The sequence below is a fragment of the Otolemur garnettii genome, unplaced genomic scaffold (assembly GCF_000181295.1).
Source record: "Otolemur garnettii isolate 467f Iridium unplaced genomic scaffold, OtoGar3 scaffold00060, whole genome shotgun sequence".
Classification (NCBI taxonomy): Eukaryota; Metazoa; Chordata; class Mammalia; order Primates; family Galagidae; genus Otolemur; species Otolemur garnettii.
In genome coordinates, this window is record NW_003852455.1 from 1,920,642 (window position 1) to 1,936,688 (window position 16,047).

Genomic DNA, 16,047 nt, shown 5'->3' on the forward strand with positions numbered 1-16,047 from the left:
TTGAACTTAGGAGTTTGAGACCAGCCTGAGCAAAAGCAAAACCTTACCTCTGTAGAAAAATCAGCTGAATATGGTGGTGCCCACCTGAAGTCCCAGCTACTTGGGAGGCTGAGGCAGGAGGATTGCTTGTGTCCAGGAGTTTGAGGTTGCAGTGAGCTATGATGATGCAACTGCACTCTAGCCGGAGTGACAGAATCAGACTCTGCTTTAAAAAACAAAACAAAACAAATAAAAAACATTGTATTCTTTTAGAAATGGAAATGTATTGTTTCTTGTTGTTTGCTTCTGTACATTTTTATCCTCTTTTATTTCTTCAAGGGCTCTTTGGTGACATGTGAGTTCCTCCTACAGAATGGTGCTAATGTGAACCAAAGAGATGTCCAAGGGCGGGGACCATTGCACCATGCCACCGTCTTAGGGCACACAGGGTAACTATAGTGCTTAAATACTTAAGGAGATTTTATTTGAAAGATCATTTTGAACTTTAGTTTTTGTTTCCCCCCAGTTAAATCATTAGCTAGCATTTGTAAAGAGATGCATTCCCATGACTTAGGGGTTCTCAAACTTTTTAAACAGGGGGCCAGTTTACTGTCCCTCAGACTGTTCGAGGGCCAGACTGCGATCCCTGGGACGAGTCGGCTGCTAAGCAGGATAGGCAGTGGTGGCAAAAACACCCGGCCAGCTGGATAAATGTCCTAGGCGGGCTACATGTGACCCGCAGGCTGTAGTTTGAGGACGCCTGATTTCTTATGATGGTATTCAAAAGTTTAAAAATCTTATTCAGAAAAAAGCTATTATTAGTTTTCAGATTTGAAAATTACAAAGCTTACTTCAACCTTAACTAATCGTTAAATAAATTGGTTGTAGTATTTAATCTCTTCTGTTACTGACATTGTGGTGGTTTTATCAACAACTTAATTCTGTTACTGTGCATTTATGTTTATACACATATGTTATTGGCATAGTGTGCACAAACCTAACCTATTTTGGGAGAATTTCGTAACTTTGCAATTGTATTTTTTCCACAGACTAGCTAAAGTAAAATTCTAAGCTAAGTTCTTAACTTGGGCTTTTGACATTGTGACTTCTGGAGCAACAATAAAGCCATGAAAATGGACTTTCTTTTAGAAAGTATAAATGATGTCAAAATATTGGCCTTATATGGAATGTTTGTGCCTTAGACAAATGATTATGTTTTTAATAAAACATCTCAGGCTCTTCAATTAATATTACCTAGATAAGCAAGGGGCTTTTCTTTTTTATGTTTTTATTAATACCATCTTTTATTTTATTTATTTATTCATTTATTTATTTATTTGAGACAGAGTCTCTAGCCAGGCATTATGGCGGGCGCCTGTGGTTCCAGCTACTCAGTACGCTGAGGCAAGAGAATTGCTTAAGCCCAAGAGCTGGAGGTTGCTGTGAGCTATGATGCCACAGCACTCTGCTGAGGGTGACAAAGTGAGCCTCTGTCTCTAAAAAAAAAAAAAGAGAGAGAGACAGAGTCTTAAGCTGTCACCCTGGGTAGAGTGCTATGGTATCAGCTCACAACAACCTCAAGCTCTTGGGCTTAAGCAATTCTCTTGTTTCAGCCTCCCAAGTAGCTGGGATACAGGTGTCTACCACAATACCCGGCTATTTTTTGGTTGTAGTTGTCATTGTTGTTTGGCAGGCCCAGACTGGATTTGAACCCACTAGTTCCAGTGTATGTGGCTGGCACCCTAGCTGCTGAGCTAAAGGTGCCAAGCCAGCATCTTTTATTTTTATCATAAATTATTTCCTTTCCTTTTGTCAGCAAAGAGATTCCATTTAATAACTTTATTGTAAAAATTTTTCTATACTTAAAAAATGTAGTATTTCAGGTAACTCATCCTTTGTACTTTTTTCTTCACCTTTTTTTTTTGGATACCGTTTTGCTGAGGGTGGAGTGCCGTGGCTATCACAGGCACAGTCATGGTCTAACTCCTAGCCTCAAGCAGTCTTCCCACCTCAACCTCCTAAATAGTTGGAACTATACACATGTGCCATTATTCCTGGCTATATTTTCTTCTTTAATTGTCAAAATTCTTCCTGTTTATTTCATATGCTCCATTCATGTTTTTTTCCTTCTTCTTTTTTTTTTTTTTATTTTTTTCCTTTTCTGAGACAAAGTCATCTTGATCTGTTGCCCAGGCTGGAGAGCAGTGGCATCATTATAGCTCACTACAGGCTTAAACTCCTGGGCTCAAACAAGCCTCCTGCCTTAGCCTCCCAAGTAGTTGGGACTTCACAGGCATACCACCCCACCTGGCTAATTTTTCCATTTTTTGTAGAGATGAACATCTACTTATGTTGCTTAGGCTGGTCTCAAATGCCTAGGATCAAGTGATCTTCCCACCTTGGCCTCCCATAGTGCTATGGATTATTGGCATGACCCACTGTGCCCAGCCATTTTTCCTTCTTTTTCTTTTTTTCAGTTTATTCAAGGTATGAATGTTTGTGGCCTACAGAAGGGAGATTATTTTCCACTCTTCAGTGTTGCATTTTCATCAATATATTATGATGGTTTTTTTTTTTTTTGCCTTGGTTTTCTTCATTTTCAACTAATGACCTTGAGTGACCTTTCTTTCATTTTAAGTTTATAGAGACCTCTGAACATCTTTTTAGTATATTTATTGAGGGTTATTGTTAGTTGGTGTTCAATAAATATTTGTAGAATGAATCAAGAATTTCCATATAGGGCCAGGCATGGTTGCCCACGCCTGTAGGGAGGCATGTTGCCCTCCCTCTGGGAGGCTGAGGCAGGTGGATTACCTGAGCTCAGGAGTTTGAGACCAGCCTGAGCAAGAGCAAGACCCCATCTCTAAAAATAGCCTGGCATTGTGGTGGGTGCTTGTAGTCCCAGGTACTCGGGAAACTGAGACAAGAGAATCGCTTGAGCCCAAAAGTTTGAAGTTGCTATAAGTTATGACACCACAGCACTCTACTGAGGGTGACAAAATAAGACTCTGTCTCAAAAAAAAAGAATTTTCATACAAAAATGTTATTTCTTTAAGATAGGCAGTGCTTTTTATTTTTTAAGGTGAATACTAATATTTTTCATATTGATAATATCTCAAAAATGCTATTTCTTTAAACAGGCAGGTATGTTTATTCCTAAAACGAGGTGCCAATCAACATGCCACTGATGAAGAAGGGAAAGACCCTTTGAGCATAGCTGTGGAAGCAGCCAATGCTGATATAGTTACCTTGTAAGTGTTTCCTTTTTCCTTGATTATTTTCCATACAATATATTACAGTCATCCCTTGGTGATGGGTATTAGATATCTGCAGGGTGTTAGATCTAGGTTCTCTGTGGATACAAAAAGTAGAAATAGTAGTATAAATGAATCTCAGTCACTGTTTACAAAGAGAAATTGCCATGGTTGCCTTGAATTCCTGAGCTTCAACTGCTAATTCTTCATTTGCCATGTATCACCCCTCCCTAATCCCTGCAAAATAACAAAACAGCCAAGCATACTTTCTCAGTGTCTTCTCTCCAATTCCCTAGAGGGGTAATTTTTATTGTGGTGGATAGGTAAATTTAGAACTATTAAATCATTATACCTTTAGTATCAGAGAAAGAAAAGTTATTAAAAGATATAGGCTGGGTGCAGTGGCTCATGCCTGTAATCTTAGCACTCTGGGAGGCCAAAGCAGGTAGATTGCTTGAGCTCAGAAGTTTGAGACCAGCCTCAGCCAGAGCAAAAACCTGGTCTCTAAAAATAGGTGTGTACTGTGGCTGGCACCTGTAGTCTCAGCTACTTAGGAGGCTGAGGCAAGGTGATCATTTGAGCCCAAGAGTTTGAGGTTGCTGTGACTGTGATGTCACAGCTCTCTCCCCAGGGCAACAGCGTGAAACTCTGACTCAGACAAGAAAAAGAATTTTTGTAAACGAATATTCTTTCTAAAATCTATATACCAAAGGAAGAATTATGGAGCTATTGTTAATTTATACAGTGGTTGAGAGAGGAGATGAAGGGAACTGTGATACTTTAAAGATAAAAAAAACTCATCAGATGCTGTAGTTATCAAAGAGAACGTGTCAGAAGAGGATGATGGCAGTCTGGAAAGGCAGTGGATATTGATGACCTAGAAAGACAGGCAAGCAGTACAAAGTAGACAAAGGGCACCAAAGACAGTATTTGTCAGTTTCAAAATGTTACTTAAAGTTACTTTTAAAAATGAGAGGAAATACTTGTCTTCTTAATTCAGTGCTACATGTCTTCTGCTACCAGGGTAAATAACCCAAAAAAGAATGTATAATCAATATGGCAACCTTAAGACTATCTTGGTACCCATAGTCACTTATGTTTATATATCAAGACATATTTCCAGTATTTAGAGATGGCACTGTGGCTTACATGTCTGAAACTAACCCACCCGAGAGTGAGCTACAATGACAGAATCTTTCTTCCGTGCTGTACTGGAATGGGTTGGTAGTTAAAACCTGACAGATTACTGTAGAAGCCAGGAGTCTGGAGGAAGCAAACTGCTAGTCGTGTTGCAGGGATCCTGCTTACATACAGCTGAAATGCACTTGTCTGAAATCTTTTATTGTCTTCTCATAAGAATTATGTGAAAATGAGATATAGTTATTTTTGTATGTCAGTTGCTGGGTCTGATAAACTAATAGCCAGCCAGTCTATTTTAATGGCAAATGAAAAAAAATTACATTAATATGTGTATTACCTGCTTATATACTTCATTTGTTTATGAACATTTATAGTGTATGATGTCATTTAAAAGATCTTTTTTATAACTTTTAGGTTACGTTTAGCAAGAATGAATGAAGAGATGCGGGAATCAGAAGGACTTTATGGACAGCCAGGTCAATATTCTACTAATAACCATACTGAAATGCAATATAAGAAATGCATTCAGGAATTTATCAGTTTACAGTTGGAAGATTCATAGTTCTTTAGTAAACTAATGTGATATTAGAGAGTTTTTATAACCTACTTGTAAATTGTAAGTTGTTAGCTATGTACTGTTCTTCCTGGATTCTTGGGTGGCTAATCCTGGGCCTTTAAAAATCCATAAGTATTCCTATTATAGTACACACGTACTTGTGATATTTAAATCTGGCTGCTGACTTCTTTATCTGCTGTACATGTCTTCCATATACATTCCAGTAAAGTGAATGGAATGATAAAGGTATTCTTTATATATTTACAGCAGCAAAATACTTGTTTTCTTTTTGGAACTTTTTTTTTAGCTGTTAAGTGAACATAAAAGACTTGTTTTCTTTTTGTTATTCAGGGAATTTCTATAAATTGTGTTCAGGGAAAACAAAAACAAATCACCGTGTTTCTGGCTATAAAAAGTCAGTATAGAAAATACCAAGAAAGAGTTTAGAGATGAATTTTATATTTCAGTCTAAACTTGAGTTGAAGATTTAAAACAAAAATTTACCAGTAGGTTGAAAAATCCATGAAGGGAGTGGAGTTAGTTAAAAGGTTAAAGGAAAAGGTCTCATTTTACCTTTAGCTTTGTCCCAAGCGATTGTATAATATCTGTTGGATAAGTGGAAGGATTTAGGAGTTTTTGTGAACCTGATGGCAAAGTAGACTTATTAGATAAATCTCAAGTCATAATCACCTTGTTTCATTTTAAGTAATTTTCACCTTTGAATCAAGATGTCAAGAAAAGGAGGAAAGGTTGCTCACCAGACTCCTCTCTTTGATGAACACGTGCTGATTAGATATTCTTCAGAAGGAAGAGAATAATTATTGGGTCTCTAGTTTCAAGTTAAATTCACATACATATAAGTAAAACATTTCAGGAATTTATAACTAAAATACTTGGGAATGTTCAGTTTGCAATGAGCATATTTGGTTTTTAAAAAAATGAAGATTGATACATTATTTTTAAAGCGGCCTGGTAATACCATCTCTTTTTTCAGTTTAACTATGTTTTGAAATTTCAGTACTTAATGCCAGCTTCAGTGATTTATTTTGACCAGATTAATATATTTAATATTATATATTTATTTAATATTTAATAGGGAACAAGTATGAACTTTGAGAATAGTGGCACTTCAGCTAGATGCTTCTAATCTAGGGTGTCCCACTTTAATCCTATGGATCATACAGTGCTAGTGACTCATGATATTCCAAGATGTAAGAGCGCTGATTAAGGGTGAAGATCTATTAATTCCGGATTTCACTCATTTGTTTTAAACATGGATGTTAGATTTTAAATAAGTTATGATTTTATAACAGATATTCTTAAGTGATAGTATTACCAGGCCATTTTTAAGGCCTTTGTGTTTAAGCACTTTAAAATAAAAATTGTTTAAAGAATATGACGTGGTATTTTTGAGATAAGAGTGAACTTCAGGATTTTACATTAAATAATTTCCCCCCCCTGAAATTTTAAATTTAAATATTTGGTCAGCTGTTCTTTCCTTCAGATTTTTGCTGATGAAATTCACCCAACTGAATAGTCAGAAAGTCAAGGGTTACCTCTTGTTTAGAATTGGGAAGCTTGAAAGGACAGGACCTCTATGTTCTTACCACCTCTGGTTTTCCGCAAATTGTCTCATTCACTACTTTTTATGTATAAATATATATATATATATTCCTATTGGTAGAAAAAAACGTTTAAAAAAATTTTTGTTTTAATGAAGACTTGAAAAAAGTCTCATTTTGAAATAAGTCTCTACCATTTTCAAATTTTAGTTTGGAGCTTAACAAATAGATCAAATTCTGGAAATAGTGTATCAGAATAAAATGAGATTTTGATCTATTTGAGGATCATCTTGGAAATAGATTTTAACTTATTCAGAGGACCTATTATAATATTTAATTTAAAACAGAATAATTTTATGCTTATACAGGCGACATGGTGAAATGGCACAGCAATTGCTCTCCAGTTACTTTTCTTTTTCCTTGATGAGTCTTTGGAGAGCAGATATGTTTGACTCAGGCAGTAGTTCTTTGTGTTTCTTCTTATCGCTGTAAATTTTTCTGTCACAGACTTTGGTTGATTGTTTTACTGGGATCCTTTTTTTATTTTTATTTTTTAGCAATAGGAAGAAAACTTCAGAACTCTGGGCAATTTTAAAATACAAGTATTTTCAATCTTTTGATAATGAAGAACTCTATCATTTAATAGATTCAGATATAATCTTTATCTAGCAAACCCCACTTGTGAATTTTCTGTCTATAACCCTAGGGACCTGCAAGGTGATATAAGAGCACACATTTTCTGAAGGGAAGTTGAGTCCCTCTGTAGCAGTTCCTGCAGATTTCAGGAGGCCTGGGTGGGTAAGGGAAATAGCACACCTCACTCCAAATTGTTGGAAACCAGTCTGGTGGTTCTTACCAGAGCTCTCTTTGGCTCTGAATGTTTGCCAGTTTCTCAGCCTGTTGAGAATACTGTTTTAGGGACCCAGTACTGGTTATGTAGCAGGCAAAAGTTGGGAATCACTGATTATCACTGATAATCAATTATCAAAGGATGCTGTTGCCAACCCAGCATGGGCAGGGTCGGGCATATGATCACCTGGGGATGGGTCTTACGTGCTGCTGTCCCTTTGGGGAAGTTGACTTTAAGAGCAAAATCAGTAAACTCTTAAACAATCATTACTGCTGTTTTGGTGGATATTCTGAATACCAAAAATTAAAGGTGAATTGTTATCAGTGGGAAAACAGTAATCTATGTTTTAAAAACTCAGAACAATCCAGGCACATTGAAAAGTTAACTCTGGGAAGGGAAATAGAATATGGTTATGTAATTTAAAGAGTATGCTTAGCATTACAAATACTGTGTGATTCATTGTTTACCATTTATAGTGAACTCTTCATTTACTTCTGGGAACATTCCAGGGCAGCATACTCTGGGTTCTTCTTTATGTGTTCTAGTGTAGACAAATTGTATTTGCCTTGGGAAAAATTCTAACTGATCAAAATTATATTTAAATTTTAATCACATTGACGTTGAACTTGTGTTAGCTATATTAAATAGTCACTATTGTTCTTGTAACGTTTGTGACAACATATTTTGAGGTCTCAGAAAGGTAGTATATTAACAGTGCACTAATGTTTTGTTAGAAACTAAATGTTAACAGAAAGTTTTGTGTGTATATGTGAAGGTGGAAACTTCCTTTTGTATCGTATTAACTCTTTAAAAATGTATTGAGTCAATATTGACCAATGTATTGGTCAATATTAAAACCAATGATTATAGCACCGACATGTCAAAGAAGCATTTAATTCAGTGAAATGAAAGGTCTTACAATTTGCTTTGCATGGTACAATGGTTCTACGAAAATGTACTTGTATTATATGTACTAGATGATTTAAAAACAAAAACTGGAAAACCACTTAAAAAAATCTTACAGCTTGTTCTACAAAATATGCATTGCTAATAGTAGAAGCCATATATTGCCATTGTACTGTTGTAATACTTAAAAATGCTCATCTGGTGCTATCTGTAAACTATTTGGCATTAGCATCTGCTAGATCCTCCCTTCCTATTTCTTCTTGAATGTATAATGTGTGCCTTTTGAGTTACTTCCAGTGTTGAATGGTAAAATCAGTGTGGTATTTTTGTATTATAATCTGCACTTTATACTTCTTGGAAAGTAAAAGTCTAGACTATCCAGTTTAAACAGTATTTTAAAAATATTTATAATGTTTACAATAAATATTTTAAATATTTTAATTCAACATCTAAAAATAAGAAAAGACTTAAAATATTTTGTATTTGTTAATTGTATTCTCTTCTGTTTATTTTATATCCTTTAGAATGGCTAAAAATGGAAATAGATTACAGTTGTCTTTCAATGTGGAAGTAAACTTTTAAAAAATCATGGGTATAATTGAATTGTCTTACCAGTAGTTCCAGTATATCAACCTTTATTTTTATTTTAGTAACAATGATACGAGTTAGTTGTTACTCTAAGCCAACCTATTAATAGTCTTTTCTTATTACCTTTTTTTTTTTTAAAGTAGATTAAGTTTAATTGATTGATTCAGGTCACGAATAAATTTCCAGGGCTAAATGAAAACTATATAGAGATTTTAATAAATTGCTTTTTACATAGACTAAATATTAAAAGTGATTAAATATTAAAAGTATTAAAATTTTTTAATTGAAAATCTTGGATTATGTTGTTAGACCTTTTTAACTAGATTTTTATCCCCATCTCCCAACTTTTTCTAATTCTCTAGCTTTGGGTATGACATCTCTTGCCTCAAAAATCTTGCTTTTTAAAAACTGACAAACTTACTGCACTATTATCAACAACTGTAGCAATGAGTCTGTTATCAGATGGATGCAAGGTATCTTATGGGAAATAATTATAAAAACATGTTATGACAATAGTAATCCAAAACAGTATTTTGTGGTCTAAATCTTGAGAACAGAATTATGCCAGGCATCTGTGTAAAGCTAATGTTTAGCAGGAAGCATTCATGATGAATGATTTATCTTGAAAATAAGATTCCTTTGTTTGAGGAATTAATCTGTATGTGTATATAAACATTTAGTTTCTCATGGCAAGAAAAATAGTATTCAGTCTGCTATAATATCAATATCTATAGATTACTTCTCTAAAAGCATATTTGTACATATACACGTTTCTTACTCTAATTTAACAGATGTCTTTCGTATTTATTCTAATTTTGTCATAGCATTCTTGGTTATATGCCTACAGTAAACAAAAAACTTCTGACTAAATATACGGTCATACTTTATAGTCACTTTCTAGGTTTTTTATTTTATCAGATTAGTAAGCAGTGAATTAGATGTGTTAGTTTTAATTAAGCATTAAAGTTTGAGTAAAGAATTACCTTTTCACATTGTTTTAATTTAAATTTCCTTTAATTCAAGGATAATATTTCCTCCCACCTGATTGTCAGTTTGTCTTGTTAATAACTTGCATCCATCAATAATATTAGTATTTGGTTTTGTTCATTTCTTTTGGCCTTTATCATGGGAAATATTTATTTAAAGAAGGTTTGTTTCCTATACCTCATTTCGAATAACTTTCATTTCTCATGTATTAATAAATGTATTTCTTTACATTGCTTTAAAACACTTGCATCTTTGCTCTTTTCTAACTCTGAATTTTCCTCTGTGGCTGCATCTGAGGTGCTTTTTTCAGGTATAGTTTTTTTTTCCTTTCATTATGTAATTTGGGGCATTTAAATTTAAGTTGGCCTTTTTCTTCCAAAAATGCTCATCTGAAGAAAAGTTTAATGTAATGAAGTATAAAATAGTTACTAGTCATAAAAGTGAATGTTTTCTTATTAATACTTGAATTGTATACATTTTAAAACTGTCCTTATTTTACTTTTCTGCAGGTGATGAAACTTACCAGGACATTTTTCGTGATTTTTCCCAAATGGCATCCAATAATCCAGAGAAACTAAATCGTTTCCAACAAGATGCACAGAAATTCTGAATTTTTTAAAAAAGGGGGAAACACAAAATTTGGTGACCCCACAATGTATACAGATGAAAATATTCACAGTTTTACAGCTTTCGTTCTACTTAATTTTGGTAGCTAGTGAGTGGTTTAGAAAGAAGGTACCCATTCATTGATATTTTTATAAATGAAAACATAGACCTCTAGTTGTTGGGAAAGGACTTCTTTTATTTTAAAAGGCCTGTTTAAAGGGCTATTTTTTATAGATAAAAGTTGAATCTAGATTTAGGCCATCTCTAGGTTACAAGATACTAAGAAGTTAGATAAAATCTCATTTTTTTGCCAGTGAGTGGTAGCATTGATTTTTTTTTTTTAAATGCATCTTGCCCAGGATCATTCAGTCAAGTGGGAGCCAACTGTCCTGTCTGCTTCAAGAATATGTTTTTTCTTTAGCTTCCCTGATTTTTGGTGGTTCAGAAATAGGGTGTGTGTGCGTGTGTGTGCGTGCGCGCACGCGCGCGCGCGTGTGTGTGTGTGTGGGGTAGCCAAGCTATACACATAATAGATGATGTAATTATTAGAACTAGAAAATCCCCATTTGCTGATAAATACAGTTATATTCCTTAGATGATATATTATTGTCCAGTATTTTTACATACATACAATGACTGTATAGGTATAGGCCATAGTTCAGTCCTTGACATTTATTCCATCTTAAGAAGCAAAAAGAAACTTTTACTTTTTCAAATCAACAGAAGGATCCCAGTTCAGAAGTTGTACTTCTTTGTTGGTGGGTTGATTGCCTGAAATTTTGACAAGTTTATTGATGTAATAAAACTATGTTTCAAAGGTTACTTCAATGTTGCAAAATTATGCTTTCATCAAAACTTAACTTTCCAAGGAAAAATTGATTTATAAAAATAATATAGGACATTTTTATATTTGAAATTTGTCCTCAAAAAGATACATTTTTGCTGTTGCTCTTAGTGAAAGAAAAAAATCTCTCTGTACAAAGAAATTCCCACTTTTTCTTAGTTTCTACTAAAATATACAGCAACAAATTGCTTTTTATTTTTTTCTATATCCTGTGTACTTGTACACAGTGTACATTCTTTTAAATTATATCATGTATATAGCTATAGTATTTGGTTATGTGAGTCAAACCCTTGAATTCTTAAATATTATGGATATACTTTTTATCATTTATATGCTACAAATTACTCTGATTCTATCTTTGATTGACATGTCTTATCTTGACCATAGATAATTTTGCTTTATGGTTCCTTTCTAATGTTGTCAACAATTTAATCTTTTAGCAATTAAATTTATAAAAGAGAAATTCTATTTACTCGAATAGGTAATAAATTTCCGAACATTTCACCCCCAATAACTGGAGTTTTATAAATTGATCAAGCATCAAATCAGAATCCATCTAAACAGGACTTATACTGAAATAAGTTCACATTACAGAAAAAGTTCCAGAATTTGGCCAAATTGTATGCATGTAATGCTTATTTAATAATAGTCACTATATCATTTTAGATAAGGATACAAAATATGTTTGTAAATTATTTCTTACAAAATGCTAACTTCTAAAGCATTATATTTGAATTCCAACAATAGGAACATTAAATCTTTCCTGTTTCACCTCAAAGTCACAGATCATCACTTTATCCAAAAGGCAAAAGTTCAATTTGAGATTTTTATTAGAGTATACTTTGTAATTAATTGTCCAAAAAGGTCAAGGATAAGAAAGATGTCAAAATAAACAGAAAGGAAGAAATAGAAGGGAAAGCCTCACTTTTCCTTTGTAGTGCCTCTTGCTGTTTTATTCCTAAAGATCCTGACTGACCTTTGAGGAAGTCTAAGTAGTTTTCCTTATGAATCTGGCCGTTGGTGCTTCTCATCACCCCTAGGATCTCTGTGGCTGTGAAGGCAATTCCATATGACATTCTTACCTCCTGTGGCTTGAGTCATGAATTGTTTATGTGACAGTAATTATTGTCTACTTAAATTTAAGAGAGATATTGAAGTGTCCTAAAGGTGATCATAGTTCTGAGTATCTTCAGAGAAAGTTAATATTGCAGGGAGACTGGTAGTGTAAAAATACATTTCTGTGGATTGTTTTCTTGAATGTGCCAAGATCCAATTTGAATTAAATATGGCAGAAATGATGGAGTAAACAGCAAGGCTTTAAATTAATAGTTAGTTACAAGGTAGGTTGGCTCTAAGGTGATTTTAGCTGTGTCAACCAATAGCTTTTATATAGTATATAACAAATCGGTGTTTTGTTATGCTGTGAATTCAGTGTGTTGTGAGAAATTGTTGTGTAAACAATGTTAATTATACTCTTGAGTTTCATTAGTCAGTGTTATTGCCCTTTGCTTTCCTTCCAAAACTGATCTCCTATTATTAGTTTATTCCTTATTATTAATCTCTTATCTCCTTATAATTAGCTCACTAACTTAAAAATTAGATTAATATCAAAATAAGAATGGCAGCACTATGAAGAGTTCATAAAATGCATTTTCCACATTAGAACTAGAATAAAGGTAATTGAACAGTTATTTGCAACACTTCATTGCAACATTTGTGTAACATGTTTAGGATTTCTAAAATCATCTTTTTTAATACAATCCTTAGAAATTCAGAAACTTCCCAAGGATTTACTACATTATAGCATTTGCCTGGTTTTCACTGTGGATTTTAATGAACTTGGGTGTTTACTTTCATAGATATATGGGTTTAATTTGTAATATGTACTTTGGTTCCTCATGAGAGCATTTTGACAAAAAAAAAAGTTATATCTTCACAGTCTTACCAACTTATGTTAGTGACATGTTATCAATATTTAGAAAATATATTTTATGCATGTTAAGTGTGGTCACAATAAATGAAATTGTATTTAAAACTAAGTTTACTACCCATTTTGAATAACCAGACATTCCAAGATCACTTAGATTATCAAATTAATACTTCTATATAATAGCACTTTGGACCAAGGACATCAGCTGGAAAATGATGTATAGAATTGTGTGTCCAGAATGACTTTAGAACCACATGATATAGTGAAAGAGCACTGGACTAGTAGTCTCTACTCTTTTTGGATTCAGAGCTCCTCCCAAATACAATGAGTGGAATGAAACAAGGTGAAAGTATAAACCATCCTTTTGTATCCTGTTTCACTGCTTACAGTGTACTTTGGCATTGCTTTATCTCACCTGATTCTCACAGTAGGAATTCTGAAATCTCTGAGCTACAACATTATCTGCTTTTTTGATCCTACTGTGCTCCTCTTCTACAGTGGAAGGTTTCTCTTTGTTAGTTGGTGGCAGAGTTAACACCATAACCCAGGACTGACTACTACTTAGAGGCACTTTACTTGTATCATGAAATGATTTAAAATCATTGTAAAGTAGCAAAATCTGATAATGACTACCAGCTTTCCTTGTGTTTTAATAACAAAGCCTCCAAATATTCTGAAGAACCTGGATATAAGGTTTGAAGGAATAGATTGGGATTTGAAGAGATCAAATTGTGGGAAATTTGACATTTTTGCAATAAGAAACATTAATTTTAATTTTAATTCACATGTACGTGTACCTATCTGTTTCTTGATGCTTCCAAATAACATCTATAAATATGGTTTTGTAGACATTATATTCTGTTTATATAAATTTATCCACTTAAAGTGGGATCATGTGGTGATAACGCAAAGTTTGACTAAACTTTACTCATTGGTGTTTTCACTGTCTTATTTTCTAAATTTTCTTATTTTTCCATAACCACCTCCATCCTCTATCTTTTCAGTATTAATTTTAAACAGAGAAAGCTTGGTACATTATAAAGATTATTGGCACCATTTATTTTACACAAAGGCTAAAGGTAACTTAGGCTAAAGGTTAACTTTTGGAAATGATGAGCTATTTTCTATATGTGTTTACTTGTGCTTTGTGATATTTCTGGATCATTCCGGTTATAAAGACTTATAATATGTAATATTTCTTGTTACCTGTCAAAAGGTATATTTTAAAGAATGTATAACCAATAGTCCATTCACTTTTTCTTAGTATGTAGAGGATTTGTATCTAACTCCTGAATGTAGTTTGACTGTAGTTTGTCATTGTAAATGGAGCAAAGTGCATTATCTTTGTAGTTATTCGAAGATGTACATTATGTAAGAATTGTAAATATTATTCTTGATTAAGTACTTTGTATACTGAAAAATTACAATAATAAGTCAATAAAAATCTCACCTCTGGCGTAGTTCTTTTATGGTCAGACTTCCAGTTCTGAAACCCATGCAAACATACCTGTTACCATGTTATATCTAAAGTACTACATTCCTTCCCAGACATTTCAGATGGAGTGACACTGGTCCTATTTGCTATTGACTCCAAGCAAAAAAATCTATTTGCTCTTTTAAGTACTTTTCTTCTGTCTGATCCCAGAACTGTTATGGCCCCTAATACATTGGCACTGAATACCCCCAAAAGGCTTCTTTTTTGCCCTTGCTCTGTTTTTTTTTTTTTTTTTTTCCATTAGAATTGACGTATCCATTAAAGATCCTAGTCTATCCTGCACACTCACGCTTTTGGCAAACAAACAGAAATGTGTTTTTATTTGAATTAAGATTGAAGGGATGGAGGGTTGAGAAAACAACTGGAAGTGAATTGCCTGCTTTTGGCTTTCCTTTAGAAGTTAATTGAAAGCAGACACACAGGGGAGCAGGAGAAAAAAAAAAGAAAGGAGACACACAGACTTTTTCCTATGTAACTTGCTCTATTCAACTTCATTTTCAGAATAGTTCTGTGGAGAACTGACATTAATAGTCAATAGATGTTTTAAATGAAAACAAAACAGCCTACTTTCTCTTTATTTCAAAACCAAATGTTTTTTCATTGCAGAAAAATGTTTAAGGATAAGTAAAAAGGAAGATAGTGATTCATAATTCCATCCTCTACTTATTTGGTCCAAAGTGGAATGCACGAGCTATATGTGGCTACCTAAATTATTTAAAATTAGACAAATAATTCCTCTGATACTGCCACATTTTAAGAGCACAACAGCCACATGTGGCTAGTGACTATTATTTTGAACAGGCAGACTGTAGAACATATAGGAGAACATACAGGAGGTTCTATTGGGTAGCCCTGAAAGGGGAACTTACTTATTTGATACATTACCCTTCTAGACTTTTGGGGGTGTGTGTGTTATTATACAGTGAGATTACAGCATTTGTTACCCACTTCTTTTGCTGAGTAGAGAATAGGATTTTTAAAAACATTTTTATTTTAGAAAATTTCAAATGTACAAAAGTAGAGAAAACAACTTCAATAGCTATAAGCTCGTGGCTAACATTGTTTTTTTTTAAATTTATTAATAGTTATTTATCACTCATATTCATAGCTCAGGAACACAGGTCAGTGACAAACGTCTATGTAAATCAGCCCAAAGAAATTCTTTATATTTCAAAATTATTTTACGCTCTGAAAGACACGAGCCTTCCTCATCTCCTCAAAATCTTTCATAGAATCATAATTTCTGTAGAAATCTGCATATGTCTTCTTTCTTGGTTCAGCCACAGCAAACTTATAGAAAACTGCAACCCAATGCAGGGATACAACAAATGCTCCGACAATATGAATCCG

At 33.7% G+C, this 16,047-nt stretch overlaps 1 protein-coding gene across 2 annotated transcripts in view; it reads left to right on the forward strand.

Annotated features, from left to right (window-relative positions):
• ACAP2 (ArfGAP with coiled-coil, ankyrin repeat and PH domains 2) overlaps positions 1-11,322 on the forward strand; it is a 149,762-nt gene extending 138,440 nt beyond the window's left edge. For both annotated transcript variants that reach the window (XM_023514852.1, XM_003792686.2), the window contains 4 exons: positions 319-428; positions 3,120-3,230; positions 4,788-4,849; positions 10,332-11,322. In XM_023514852.1, coding sequence (XP_023370620.1) covers positions 319-428; positions 3,120-3,230; positions 4,788-4,849; positions 10,332-10,432 — 384 coding nt within the window. In that variant the 3' untranslated portion in view covers positions 10,433-11,322. The remainder of the gene's footprint in view (positions 1-318; positions 429-3,119; positions 3,231-4,787; positions 4,850-10,331) is intronic.
• The last annotated feature ends 4,725 nt before the right edge of the window (positions 11,323-16,047 follow it).